The sequence below is a fragment of the Pyxicephalus adspersus genome, chromosome 4 (genome assembly GCF_032062135.1).
Source record: "Pyxicephalus adspersus chromosome 4, UCB_Pads_2.0, whole genome shotgun sequence".
NCBI classification, from domain to species: domain Eukaryota; kingdom Metazoa; phylum Chordata; class Amphibia; order Anura; family Pyxicephalidae; genus Pyxicephalus; species Pyxicephalus adspersus.
Genome location: NC_092861.1, coordinates 60803521 through 60817025, shown reverse-complemented (window position 1 = coordinate 60817025; position 13505 = coordinate 60803521). Strand labels below are relative to the sequence as shown.

The window sequence follows — 13505 nt, the reverse complement described above, 5'->3', positions numbered from 1 at the left end:
TGTTATGTATCCATAACATAATTTAATGGTGTCTTTTTTTTTTTTTTTTTTTTTTTTTTTTTTTAATCTGCCTGGAATGCAGCTCTAACCATATACAGTTTCCAAGAGAAGCTATGCTATGCAGATCAAACCTAATAGTGTTAAAATTCTCATTTAAAGGATTAAACTAAGAATTCTGCAGAGAAGGAAATTGGCAGGGAACCAGTGTAAAAGTACATGATGTACCCTGCTTATAGGTTTTAAACATTTCTGGCATCTTCTTTAAGCTAAGCATAACCTATGTTTTTAGTGCATTAGTTGTGTTCCTTTTACTTCCTGTAGGAGGAGTAGTAGTAGTAGTAGTAAAGAACAGAATTGTATAAAACCTTAAAAAAAGTTTTGTGTTATCCTGAAAGCTTGCAGCTTCAAAAAAATCTGTTAGGCAATAAAGAGTATCCCTTAAACTCCAAACTCATTGTATTGTGTTTTGTTGTTTATATGTAAAAAAAATATATATACCAGAATAACCATATTAGTGAGTCACTGAACATGTTAAAGACATTTTCCAGCTTATCCAAGCATTCTCTTTAGTTCATATCCATGTCAGAAACATTCTCTAGTATTTAAATCCAGGTGGTAAACTTTTTTTAACCATATATTGTGTCAAAGAAAATGTTAATTGTCCCAAACCAGTATAGAAGCTGTCAATGTTTGTGAAACTACTCTAGCTCTACGTTTACTGTACCTGTTGTTTACACCAGAAAGGTCAGAGTTGAGTCAATCTCTACTTTGAGTGAAATAGAAATAGGCAGGGATTTTTAACTCGTTAATAGGCAGTGATTTTTTGTAAAATGATTACAGACCTTCAAATAATTGCCCAATAAGTCTCCATACCTTCTTACCTAGACTGACAAAATCATCATCACCAGATATAATGAGCATCGGTTCATAGAAGCAAAGATGTAAATAGTTTGGTTTAATGTTATATATGGTTAGTTAGGAACAAAACCCCTGGTGGAAAATAAAGATTTTATTTTTTTTTTTTTAAACTGCAAACACAAGTTACAGTATTTTTGAATGTTGTTCCTGTACAATTTATTCATAGTACTGAAGTACAATTACAACGTGGTACTCATGTCATCTGACACATCAGGTCATATTGTCCACTTCAACTGCTTCAAGTCCATTAATTCAGAGAATTCTGTTTCAGTTCTAAATTTATGTAAATATCCCCTACCCCTTTCATTTGGTTCCTCTACCTGTAAGAGATCTGAATACTTATAGGTAGGAACCCATGGTCTATGCAAAAGAACCTAGTGGCACATTTTGCATTCTAAATACAGGCCTTTTAATATTTTTTTGCTATATTTCTGTTGCTTTCGACTGATTTTGTAACCGTATTTATTCAATTACAAACTTATTAATCAACTACAAATTCATTGGTGTATTGGTGAAACTTAGTTTTATAAATAATATACAGAATTGATTACATTTTCCAAATTAGTAAATATTTACTTTTAAAGCAACGTTGTAAGGTTGACATTTTTATATAATATATATCAATAATAATAAATATCAATAAATATCATTCAGCGCTAACTGAAATCAGTAGTAGGCACTTTATCCTGTAGCTAATGCAGTAAGCTTTTTTTATCAACTGGATATGTGCTGGCTTTTTTATTACTGAAAACGTAAGCACATGGTAGATCTTCATGACAGCTTGATGAACTGAGGTCATAAGGTTTATTTAGTACAGAGTTACATTTGCCCTTGTGCTAAAAGCATCAACAGCAAAATGTGTAGTTTTATTAGTGTTTGCACACATTTGGAGGGGATTGTATGCTATGGTTATTGTCTTTGTAAAGACCTTACTGGTTATTGTATATGTATTTCTACTCTGTTAAATGAGCTTTAGCAACTATTGTAAAAAATATACATATGTCCAAAGGTTTGTAGATGCCTTACTGTCACATGTCACATCTACTGCATTGTCAATGTGGACGCCTTACCACTTTAAGTTATCCAGTTTCCAGTGAAAACCTTCCACTGCTAGAACATATGGGACATGCTTGTGGTAGGTTAAAAAAGGCTTTTTTTTTCTATTCCAACATAACTGTCCCCCTTTGCACAAAGCAAGGTTCAAAATTACATGGTTTGGTGTGAAGGAACCTGTAACGCCTGCACATAGCCCTGAATTCAAACTTTTTTTGGGTGGAGTAATAATTCTCAGGAAAATGTCAGGTAACATCTAATTTACATATGGTAGCGTATTTCCACCATGACATTAGGAGGCTTTCACAACTAGGTTATATTGGAATGCTCATTTATGTGAGCTTTGGAGCATTGTGAATGGAGAAAGGGTCAGTGAAGCAGCCTAAGGTGTTAAAATTCTGGCTTAAAAGACCTGACATTTTCACACACAAGGGCTGGACTAACTTGGATTTTAGTATCACCCTTTTGCAAACTTCTGTGTATCAAAGTTTAGACTGGCACATAATGGAGCAGGCCTGAGAGGAATAGATGGACAGGAGTACAAATTCTTAGGCAGGTAAAACTGGTATCTTCTGTGTATTTCATTTGTGTATTAGGTGTCTGCTTTATTTTGATTAACCTTCCTATATACTTAGTGTAATTTACGACCTGTTTTAATTTTTAAATGAATATAAGTATCACATAAATTTGTTTATTGCATTAAGGTTTTTTTTTTACTTTGTCAGGATCCTCTATATAAACAAAATAAAACAAAAATAATCAATTTACCTAAGTTACAAAATGCTGTGGTGAAAATTATGACCTTTGTGTTGTTTAGGGTCAGTTTCCACCTAGTTATAATATAAGAATATATAACAATAATTAGTGCCAAAATCACACACTAAAATGACCCCTGGGATCACAAGGTTTGCTGTGACTAGAGTAAGTGACATCAAGACATTTTTTGAATCGTTCATGCCATTGTCACTAAAAAAAAGTCAAACTTTCTATGACAAACCTTGAAGGAAAAAAAGTCCATGGGGACATGGAATGGCATTGATGAGGAGTGCCTGGATGCTTATATTGGTGTTCTTCTTGTTGGAGTGTACAGATCCTGTAATGAGGCCACTCTTAGTCTCTTGGACACGTCATCAGGCAGAACAATTTTCCGGTCAAAAATGTCCCTTCTGACCTTTTGAATGATATCAAGAGTCCTCAGGTTTGACAACAGAGATACTAGAGCAAAAGCTGACAAGCTTACTCCCATCATGGATGTCTGGGAGAGACGGGTGCAGCTCCTTCCACCGATCTTTCACCCTGGGCCTTAGGTGACAGTAGATGAACATTTTGTCCCTTTTCCATGGAGAATGCCCCTTCCGGCAAGACATGCCCAGTAAGCCATGCAAATACGAAATAAAAATCGGAGCAGCCTGTGATGTAAAAACAAGCTATGCGTAGAATCTACAGATTTACACAGGCAAGCCTGCAAGTGGCATCTCAGAGCAAAAACAAGGAAAATGTTTAGTCCTCGATATGTTTACTGGGCTGTAGGGTCACAATGTCATGTCTGACATTTTTTTTTACCAGCTATGACCTTGGACAAGAACTTCTCAGGAGGAAACTTACCATGGTAGGCACAATTAGAAAAAATAAACCTGAGCTGCCAACGGAAATTTTGCAGGTGAAGGCCAGGCCTCCACTTTCTTCAAAATTTCCATTTACAGACACCACCACTGTTGTTTCATATTGTCCAAAAAGAAACCGGAGTGTGATACTTATGTCCACTTTTCACAAAGATGCAGGTGTGTCATCAAGAACTGACAAAAGCCCATACTTAGCCTGGATTACAATAAAAACAAAGGAGTGGTAGAAAACCTGGACACGCTGACTGCCACCTACACTTGTCAGCGAATAACCAGGAAGATGGCCAATGGTTGTGTTTTATAACATCTTAGATGTGTCTGCGTACAATGTGTTTGTTTTGTGGACCAACATCCACCTGGGGTGGAACTCAACCATAAAAAACAAGCGGGGAATGTTTCTTGAGGAGCTAGGAAGTTCCCTTGTCAAAAATGCACATTGAGCAGAGGAAACAGGTTCCCCGAGACACAGTTACTGCAGCCTTTGTCAGACAGCCAACCACTCTGTCTACGTCATCAACAACACAAAGGGCATCAGCGCCAGCATCCTCAGCCAGCACAGCCACAACTCCATTGAATCCACCTGATTCTAAAAGAAAGTGGTGTCAGGTCTGCCCTAGCAATAAGGACAGGAAGACAAACACATTGTGCTTCCACTGCAAAAAATATTTATGCAAAGAACACACTAAAAGTTTCACTTTTTGCCACACATGCATCTAAACACACACAGACATGCATGTTCTTGCACAAAGAATTTCATTTTGGTTTGATTTGCTTGATTGGTTGTTGTTTAATCTTGCAAATTTACATTTTGTATTATTGTTCTGCTTTTCTATTTTTGAAAAAAAATAAATGACTCGTAACACCATAGATGTTATTATAGGTAATAATATTAACATGAAAAGAAATAAGAAAAACAAATATTTAAGAGATGTGTTTTAATACCCCTCAGTAATAGTCTGGTAACATAATAACAACCTTTTACTTATAAAAATCTCTTGAGGTTTATTTTACCATTTTTTTTTATTAAAAACTAGAGGTATGCTATCAAAGAAAGGCCATGGGGTCACACCAAAAATATTAAAATCAATGTTTCCATGGATAAGCAAGCCTAACAAGGTAAACAAGAAGTAAGAAACAAATTGGATGAAAATTAATTGTTTTCAAGGTATTTTATGGCTGATTTAAGACACAGGTGAAAACCAACCCGTTAACATCATGGATAGCAAGCTAAGTACATAGGAAGGTTAATGTAACATACAACATAAAATGGTGTTATTTTTGTTTTTTAATGTTTAGTTAATAATAATCTTTCTTTTTTTTCTTCTAGATCACAAACTGGCTCTGCATTCTCTGTTTTGTTACTGGATTTCAGACATTTTACCAATAAAGCTAAAATCTACATCTTAATGGGTACTGAAATGAATTTCATGTTTGAATAAATACATAAAAAGCTTTACATATAAATAAACTTAATTTGTATACATTTCATGCATAGTTTACAACTAACAGGCATAATATAAACACATCTGTGCTTAACTAAAGCAGACCATTAGAAAATAAAATCAAAATACAATAAACTTCTATAACCAGAATACTTTTTACTGAAGTCAGAATACTGAAAGCTTTATTTTGTGATGCTTTTGTAGGTTACAAAATTTTGTCCCTTTGTCTCTTAATAAACCTGCAGTCACAGCTTGCTTGGGTGAGATTATACATGGTAGCATCTCCACCCATAGAGAATGAATGAATGAGGGTAGCAGTTAGTAGCACTAAAATGTTCAAACACTGGCTGCTTAGGAACCAATGCTGTGGTGTGGGCAGCGGAGCAGCTGGTAAGGTGCCAGCCACATGGAAACATCTGTTCCTGCTTCCAGCCTGGGCAAACATTAAGGTCTGTCCTTATTTTATTTTTTTAACACTATTCCAGTTAATCTATTTTAGAACCTCTATACCCATTTTCTAGCTTCCTAGCTAACCACCTGCTTTTTAAACAGACTGCATACCTGCTCCATCCAGATCTCTTAAATAGCAATCTAAACCACTTTACCGCCATTCATTTTTTGATTTGGTATTTACCCAATGCAAAATTGCGATCAGGTAGATCCTTTACTGCAGAAAGCTGGCAATGACCCTTTAGAAATAAAATAATGTTATGTATCTGATCACAAGTTTTAAAAACATTCACCTGTCCCTATACCATCAGGGGTGACACCATATTCTTCCTGGTTTCGATTGGCCATCAAAATTGGCCAGGATGATGTGACTCCAGCACGGAGGTGTCTTACTTCAAAGGAAAAATAGTTTCACTTCCAGCCATCTAAAGTTTCTAGGTGAAAAACATTTTTTCTTAAAAAAAAAAAAGAAAATTAGGAGATTTTCTTTTTTAAACAATTTTCAATTTATTTGTGTTGTGCTACATTGACTTGGAAGAATAGAGTGGGCAGCCAGTGTTTAATACTAATGTCACCGAGATATTCTTTATAATGGTATCCTGCAATGCCTTGTATTCAGTCAAATACTTCTTAAAAAATACTTACTTTATGCAACTCTGGCTGAAGACTAAAAGAAGGAAAACATGAAGAGAATGAAATAATAGCTTCTAAAGCATCAGGGCCGGAGGTTAGTGACATCGCTGCTGCTTTCAAAAGATGTGGTGAGCTTAGCAGAGAATTAAAAATCCTCACAGCAGGAGCAAGCTTCCATATACACTGAAGATGTTTTGCAGATAAAAAGCACCTGGGTAGAATCTTATATTTTCCAATGTGTAAAGAAGCTAAGCTATTTACATCTACACTATCTGAAAAAAATTGTTTAAGCTCTTGAAGTCTGTAATCCTATTCTAGTCACTCAAGCTGATAAAGGTTTTTAGTTTAGCTCAGAATTGTAAAAAAAGGTATGGAAACATAATGAAAAACAAAAAATGTGTGAAGTAATTATTCAGTAAACTGTCCGTACTGCAACTTTGGCAAGTTTGTGATTGAAATACATTTCACAGATGCCACACAATAAAAAAAAATCTGATAAAATCAACTTAAAATATAGTACGAATACTCCCTGTTCTGAGCCTGCTTTCTTCAAGAATTTGAAATTTGTACTAGTTACAAAGTCTATTACCATGCTGTGACCTGATTCACAATTGACAATTTACCTTAATTTTAAAGGTAAAAAACAGCCTTTTCATTTCCCCTACACCAAACTCAGCAAAGCATATATTTATGAATCTTCCTTTGTGGTCAGGGACCCTTTCCCAAAACTGTTGACACATGATTGGAAGTGCACAATTGCTTAAAACCCTGAACTCCGTATTTTAAAGTGGTAGCCAAGTACATTTAGCAAATACAGCAAACGTCAAAGAACTTTGTGGAAGCCTTTAAAAAAACATAATTTAGTTACTTTTTGGGTAAGTTTAACCAGAAAATCAGAGCTCAAAAGATTTCCTCCTAAATATAAACCACAGTAGGACAAAAATCCACTTTGTTTGCAAAAAATGCCTTTACTAGCTTGGATATTAAATTGTATGCCATAACATTATTACTGTGCTGTACATAACTTGTGCAGGGAAGAGTACTGTTCGTGGGACCCAGTAAGCTAAACCACTACAGGCTGCCCAGAGAAAACCACACCAGGGGGGGATATAAGATATGCGCACATGTGCACAAGAAGAAAGACCACCAGTGACTAGGCTTTATTACAGAAAGCTCATGAGGCAATTACAGAGAAATTTCATGCTGGATTACTGCACGGATTCCAAAAGAAATGCATAGATAATACAAAGTGAGAATACACATTCACACAGACAATTTTTGTAACGCGTTAAGCATTGATCTGATTTGGATTGCTTAAGGTGCGTACACACTTCCAATTTTTATCGTTCAAAACGAACGAACGATCGATTGGGCAAAAATCGTTAGTAAAAAAAGTAACCAACGACGCCGACGAACGAGGAAAGTCGTTGGAAACAAACGACCGGACCGGCGGATCGGATTGGACGACGATCGTTGAACATCGTTCGTGTGTACGATCGTTCGTTGATCGTCCATGGTCTGAGCATGCGTAATGAACGAACGTTCGTTCACTTTCCTGTCGTGCACATACCGGTAGTTCCTCTATCGCTCAAACGATCGTACCTATTGTGTGTACAATATCTACGAACGATCGTGTCGTTATCTCTATGTGCAGGATCGGTGCTATACGATCGTTCGTAGATATCGTGCAGGATCGTTCGTCGTTCGTTTTCCAACGATAATAATTGGAAGTGTGTACGTAGCTTTACTGTTACTTAAAATTTGCTGATAACAGGCCTAATAATTCCACTTGGAGTTTGTTGAAATCTTGTAGCAGACTGCTAGCAGCTTGCATAATGCCACAGTCAGCACACCAAAAAATTCAGTTGGCTCTATAAAATGGAATCACATATTTCCACATGGGAATCTTCCAGGTCCATGTGTTCAGTGACATTAAGTCCCACCAGGAAATGTTTGGGGCAATGTTGGATTCCCTGTTTTAAAAAATTTAGCCCTATGTTTTACAATCGCACTACTAAAGTTTGTTTTAAGGGTCCTAGTAAAGCTGTTTAAATGTTTCCAAAAGCTCCACAATTGCTTTGAAAGACCACCCTATACCACTCAAAGCTTGTGTGAACAAGGCCTTTCACTCAGTTTTCTGCTTGGCAAAATTTGGTTCGTTATCTCCATTACCTTTTTGTTTTTCCCTTTGCACCTACCTACCTGCACAATGAAACATTCTCACCTATGTGAAGTTGTTCAGAATGATTTTCCTTCGGTGCTTTAACTATTATAGAGAGTCAAGCTGAACTAAAGCTTGTGATGTCTTCTTTATTAGAACTAACCAATACTTCCTCTAAAAATAGTAATAGGAGTCAACCAGCTCATATCGAAAGACCATCCATCATGGGAGTCTCTGAATGGGTGAATCAAAATATTAAGCTGCATCATTCAGTGAATTGGGGATGCTGCTAAATGCAAAGTAAAAATACAATGATTTTCATACTTAATTAAAATACCAAAAAAATAAATAAAATTAAACTAATGCTGTTAGAAATGTCATGCCTGTTTTTTGTAATTTATACATCATAGCTTGGAATCCTTAATAACAATGCTCCGTACTGTTAATTTTAGGGCTGTAAACTATCTAATTATGTGTAGAAGATACAAAGATTTGGCTATCAAAAACTTCAGTTTTGGGAAATTAATTTTTCAGTGATAGCGAAGATGACTAATTTAATTACACAAACACTAGCAGTCTATGCAATAAAATCGCTTGCTGCTAATCCTCAGCATAGATCGTAGGAACTTCTCTTTGCTTCAAAAATCTTTCGTTGTCAATTTTTCTTCTCTTTGTTATAAAACATTATGCAACATTTAACTTGTTTACCTATTTTGGGTACTCTCCATTTCAAAGAAAGATTCTAGTAACAACACAAAAAGAAAACCCCACTAGGTGCTATGTGAAGTGGAAAATTTGACCCTAGGTATAATTTGGCATGCAAATATGTCTAAAATGTAATAAAGCTGTTCTGATCAAGTTGCCTGCAGATAGTGGGATAGTGAGCCAAGCCAGGACATGCTGTTTTATTTTGGTCTGCCATATTTCTGTTTATTTTTGTTACACTTCTGAGATGTGTTATAAAACTCCTTGTTTGCATTTCCTTGAAGATAAATTAGCCTTGCTATTGTTCCATAAGGATTTCAAGGTTATTAAACAAGAAATTATGTGATGTTAATGTTAAATATTTGTAGCAGCTTATTCCCATTTACATTTTTTGCATGATTTCCATCCACAGAATTTCAGCAGATGCCTGCCAGCACTGTGGAGGCTTCAGATAGCTGCTTTAAAAATGTATTGATTAGGAAATGAACTCTGTTTCTTTATGCCAGCAGTGCCAGCCTTTACTTATTGACACATCAAAATAATTTTGGCTCTTCGGCATACTGCACAGATTTTGTACTGTTCCTTGATTTAATTAAGGATCCTGAGGGTTGTGTTGGCACTTTGGTCTGCTGCTGCCTACTGTAAAATATATATAGATTATATGATGAATTTTTATTTATGGGTTCATAAAGTGTCCCTAATGGTCCTGGCAGACAATTCACAATCTGCATCGCATTCATTTTAAAAGGGAAACGTTAGTGTCTGAAAAAAGGCCCTTGGAATTTCTGAGGTTTTTTATTAGATCTAGCTTATTTTCTTACTGCCTTCCTCTTAAAACGTACCTAAACTCAGAATTTTCACTTTACATAAAAGAGTAGATAACCCTTTTATGAAAGGTAAAAATTCAGTTTATTTTTTTGTTTTTTGGGTGCAACACCCTTTTTTTTTTTTTTTTAAACAAAAAACAAAAAAAAAGGGTATAGCACCGACCCCTAATTCTCGGCCACCTAGGCGGTCGAGAATGAATGGGAGCCCAAAGCTTCCTGGGATACCTACGTCAGGCATCCCGGGAGGCTCTTAGGTGCTCCTTCTGCGCATAGAAAAAAATTAGCAAATTTTTTTTTTCATCTTTCGTCCCCTGATCTTGCGCCTGGGTTGGGACAAAAGACGAAGATAGCGGCCCCCGGAGCACCGGTTCCAGGACAGTTGCCGAGACATCACAGGACCCGATGCTGGACACCCCCTGAGTGATTGGACTAAGCTCCAGGATTGAAGGTGTATTTTTTTGTTTTTTATTTTGTGTATAGTTCCTCTTTAATCCAGTTTACACTCTTAGCAAGTCACTGGTCCTCCATTGGAAGCTAGGGATGGAGATGGCTGGTATACAGGCAAACTAGAAACTGACATTTTCCCTTTTAAGTGAGCCTGTCATAGAAGAAACAAGGGGGCTGTCATTGCCTACCTTTTCTTCTAAAACTTCTAATTGTCTGGCTGTTGACCCCCTGTCTTTATTACTTTCTAATTACATGACCTGAAACAAGTATGCAAATAGTAACTTGCCTGGCATATTGCAACAATAAATTATATAAGTGCTGGAGTGTGCAACATGAATAGTATAAAATCAGCACTCATAAACAATCCTTTTTGGAGATGATGAGTTCAAACTGGCTGTTGGTGGAACTTGATGGGGGTTGACTCTGAAAGGCCTCCAAAGGACGAAACTAACAGAATTATTCCAGCTGGAGGTTGGAATCAAGCAACTGCAAAAGAGATAACATCTCTGCGAGCAGAAATAACACACTATACCAGTGGCTGGGCATGGGGGTGTGCATTGAGTGACACCTACTGGATAATATCAGCGGGCACCATTCTGGAAAGAGGAGGACACTCCTGTGTAAGGGGTGGATGCATGGGTTTGGCCTCCAGGGGTCCTGGAGATGTATAAGAAGGATCCACAAATTGTTCCCTGATACCTCTTATTGCCTCCCTCTTACTCTTTCTTCCTCCAATCTTCTTGGAACCCAGCCAAGGTACAGGATACGGAGGACGGACTCTTTTTGTAACGTATATTTGCTTTGTCTATGTGATCATTATTTAGCTTATTGGGAATAATTGTTGATTACTTGTTAATTAGTTTTCTCCAATAATAAATCTCTTGTTATTTAAGATCTGTGTGATTTTTAACCCCCCTAGCGTTCTAATTTTGTCAGTTTTTTGATGCAAAAAGTGATCCTAATTTTTTTGCATAGAAAATTTTTGTTTATATTATGGGCCTTTAATTCTTAGGATAAACTCCCGGGTATGATAATTATATGTATTTATTATATTATAATCATAAATTATAATATAATACATAATTATAAATAATAATTTTAATAAAAAATATATAAAAATAATAAATAAAATGTAATAATAAAAAATAATGAAATAATAGACAACAATGTAATTTAAAATAAAATTAAAAATTTACTTTTATTTTTATTTTATGTTGTATAGTGTTTTTTTTTACTGTAAAAACTATTTAAAAGCAGATTACATTGTAATCTGCTTTTAAATTTCCCGCCCCCAAATAGATCACCAATCACATCACCCAGAAAATGTCACATCCTCCCGGGTGATGCGAGTGGGGATGTCCCTCCCTCCTCACCCTGACGCTGCTCTGCATCTCCAGGGAGATACAATGCAGACTTTCTGCATTGTGCATCGCATCTGCAGTTAGATGTGAAGCACAATGCAGAAGTCCTGCATTGTGCTTCCCATCCCACTGCTGATACGAGCAGCGGCGTGGCCGGGACCCGTGTGGTATTTAGAAGCAGATTACTCTGATCACTAATCTACCCAGTCTGCTCTATGTTTCAAATATACCCCTGAAGAAGCCAAACAGACAAAACACGTTGGGTGAAAAAGACTATTACGATTAAACCATAAGTAGTAGAAAGGAAGTTGCTATCCTAATTCATTTTACTCATAACCATACAGGCTACCATCATAGGATACCTAATTTACATGGAAAAAAATAGGGGTTCATTTCAACAAAGGTTTGGATGGTAGTGTTAGAATTTGGCATCATCAACATAGAAGTATGGATCCATCCTACATTGTTTCAATGGTTCAGGCTGGTGGTGATGTAATGGCATGAGAGATCCTGTCCATTAATAGCTAACTACATACAATACCTAAGGCAATTTAAACCTTGTGATGTTTCAAATGTTTCCTTCTTTAAGAAGTGAAATACCTTCCATAAATATATATAATTTTTTGTCAATATCAATCCTATTTAGACATGCTTCCTACTTGTTGCTTCTTTCTACTTAGCCATGAATATTCGAAAGACCTAAATTTTTTGGTCTTCATTTTTTTATCTGTTATTTGAGCACATGTCAACAGGCCGTCTTATCAAATGCTTCTGTTTTCATTTGAGTAGAGCTGCATGGAAAACTGTGTTTTAAATGAAAAGGCTGAATTTGACCTGCTTTGCACTGGAAATGCAGTGCAATACAAAGTGGACTGTATAGGGGACTCTTGCAGCACTAAGGTTCTAGGTTTTAAACTCAGCCAGGACCCTACCTCTATGAAGATTAGCTGGACTGTGTTTAACCTGTGTTTCAAATGCAGTAAAATAACCAGTGAACAGGAGCCATAATAGTCATTTTAATATATTTCCTCATAACAGTGACTGAAGAAAGCTGCTATAAAGGGCAAGAAGGTAAATTAGCGAGTGCAGAGGATTAAACGTGCACTTACAGATTCAAGCTGAATATTTATTTTAGGAGAATCTTTCATTAAAAGATTATTGGCCCAGCTGCAGAGAATTTTGCAAAGATTTGTTGTGGGAATTTTAACTTTAACATTAACTAAGGGTTTTACGACAATAAACATAAAGATAGAACATCTCTAAAACAAGCTATGCCTGCTTCACTGAGAATTATAACAAGCGCACACCAAACGTTTAACTAGGAGGGCCTCTTGTACGATCGAATCACAGTGTGCTAAAAGGAAATATTACGCTTACGGGGGAATAAGGGAGGGAATCCTTTCCCTATAGAAACCAAGCTTCAAGGCTTCCCTGAAATGTAACACTTAAAGCACATTTTAAATATATCTGATTGGAAAATCTTTCCCATTTCTTTCGCCAGACATTAAAAGTACAAGATCCATAATAGCATTTTTGGCATCCCTCATGTGCAATATCTGTTGAACAATATTGCTAATTAAAGCTGGTGTACCTGATGGCTTTAGTGGTTTTCTGAATTATGTTACAGAAACTGAAAAAGAAGCCTTGTCCTTATAAAATAATTAATAATCTTAAATTGGGCAGCAGTTCAAAATACCTTGTGGAGCTTTCTGTTGCAGAATTAAGTGTCAGTTTGTTGTTTACACATGTATTCATCTGTGTCACCTAATTGGCAAAAGTAGCTAAACAAAATTGCCAAAAAAGTTTTATAGCTATTTATTGACAAAATAATTTTCCCTAAATCCTATCCCTAATTCCTGTTTTTTCTGCCTACATAGTCTCCATAG

General features: G+C 36.1%; 1 protein-coding gene across 4 annotated transcripts in view; it reads left to right on the top strand.

Annotated features, from left to right (window-relative positions):
* ERICH1 (glutamate rich 1) overlaps positions 1-13505 on the top strand; it is a 58034-nt gene that overhangs the window by 35761 nt on the left and 8768 nt on the right. For 2 of the 4 annotated variants that reach the window (XR_011920319.1, XR_011920318.1), the window contains one exon: positions 4921-5003. Coding sequence is in view for 1 of the 4 variants with exons in the window: in XM_072408415.1 (XP_072264516.1) it covers positions 4921-5000 (80 nt within the window). In the remaining 3 variants the exon portion in view is untranslated. Of the gene's footprint in view, positions 1-4920; positions 5171-13505 lie in introns of those variants that run through there. The other 2 variants (XR_011920320.1, XM_072408415.1) reach the window with 2 other exon arrangements.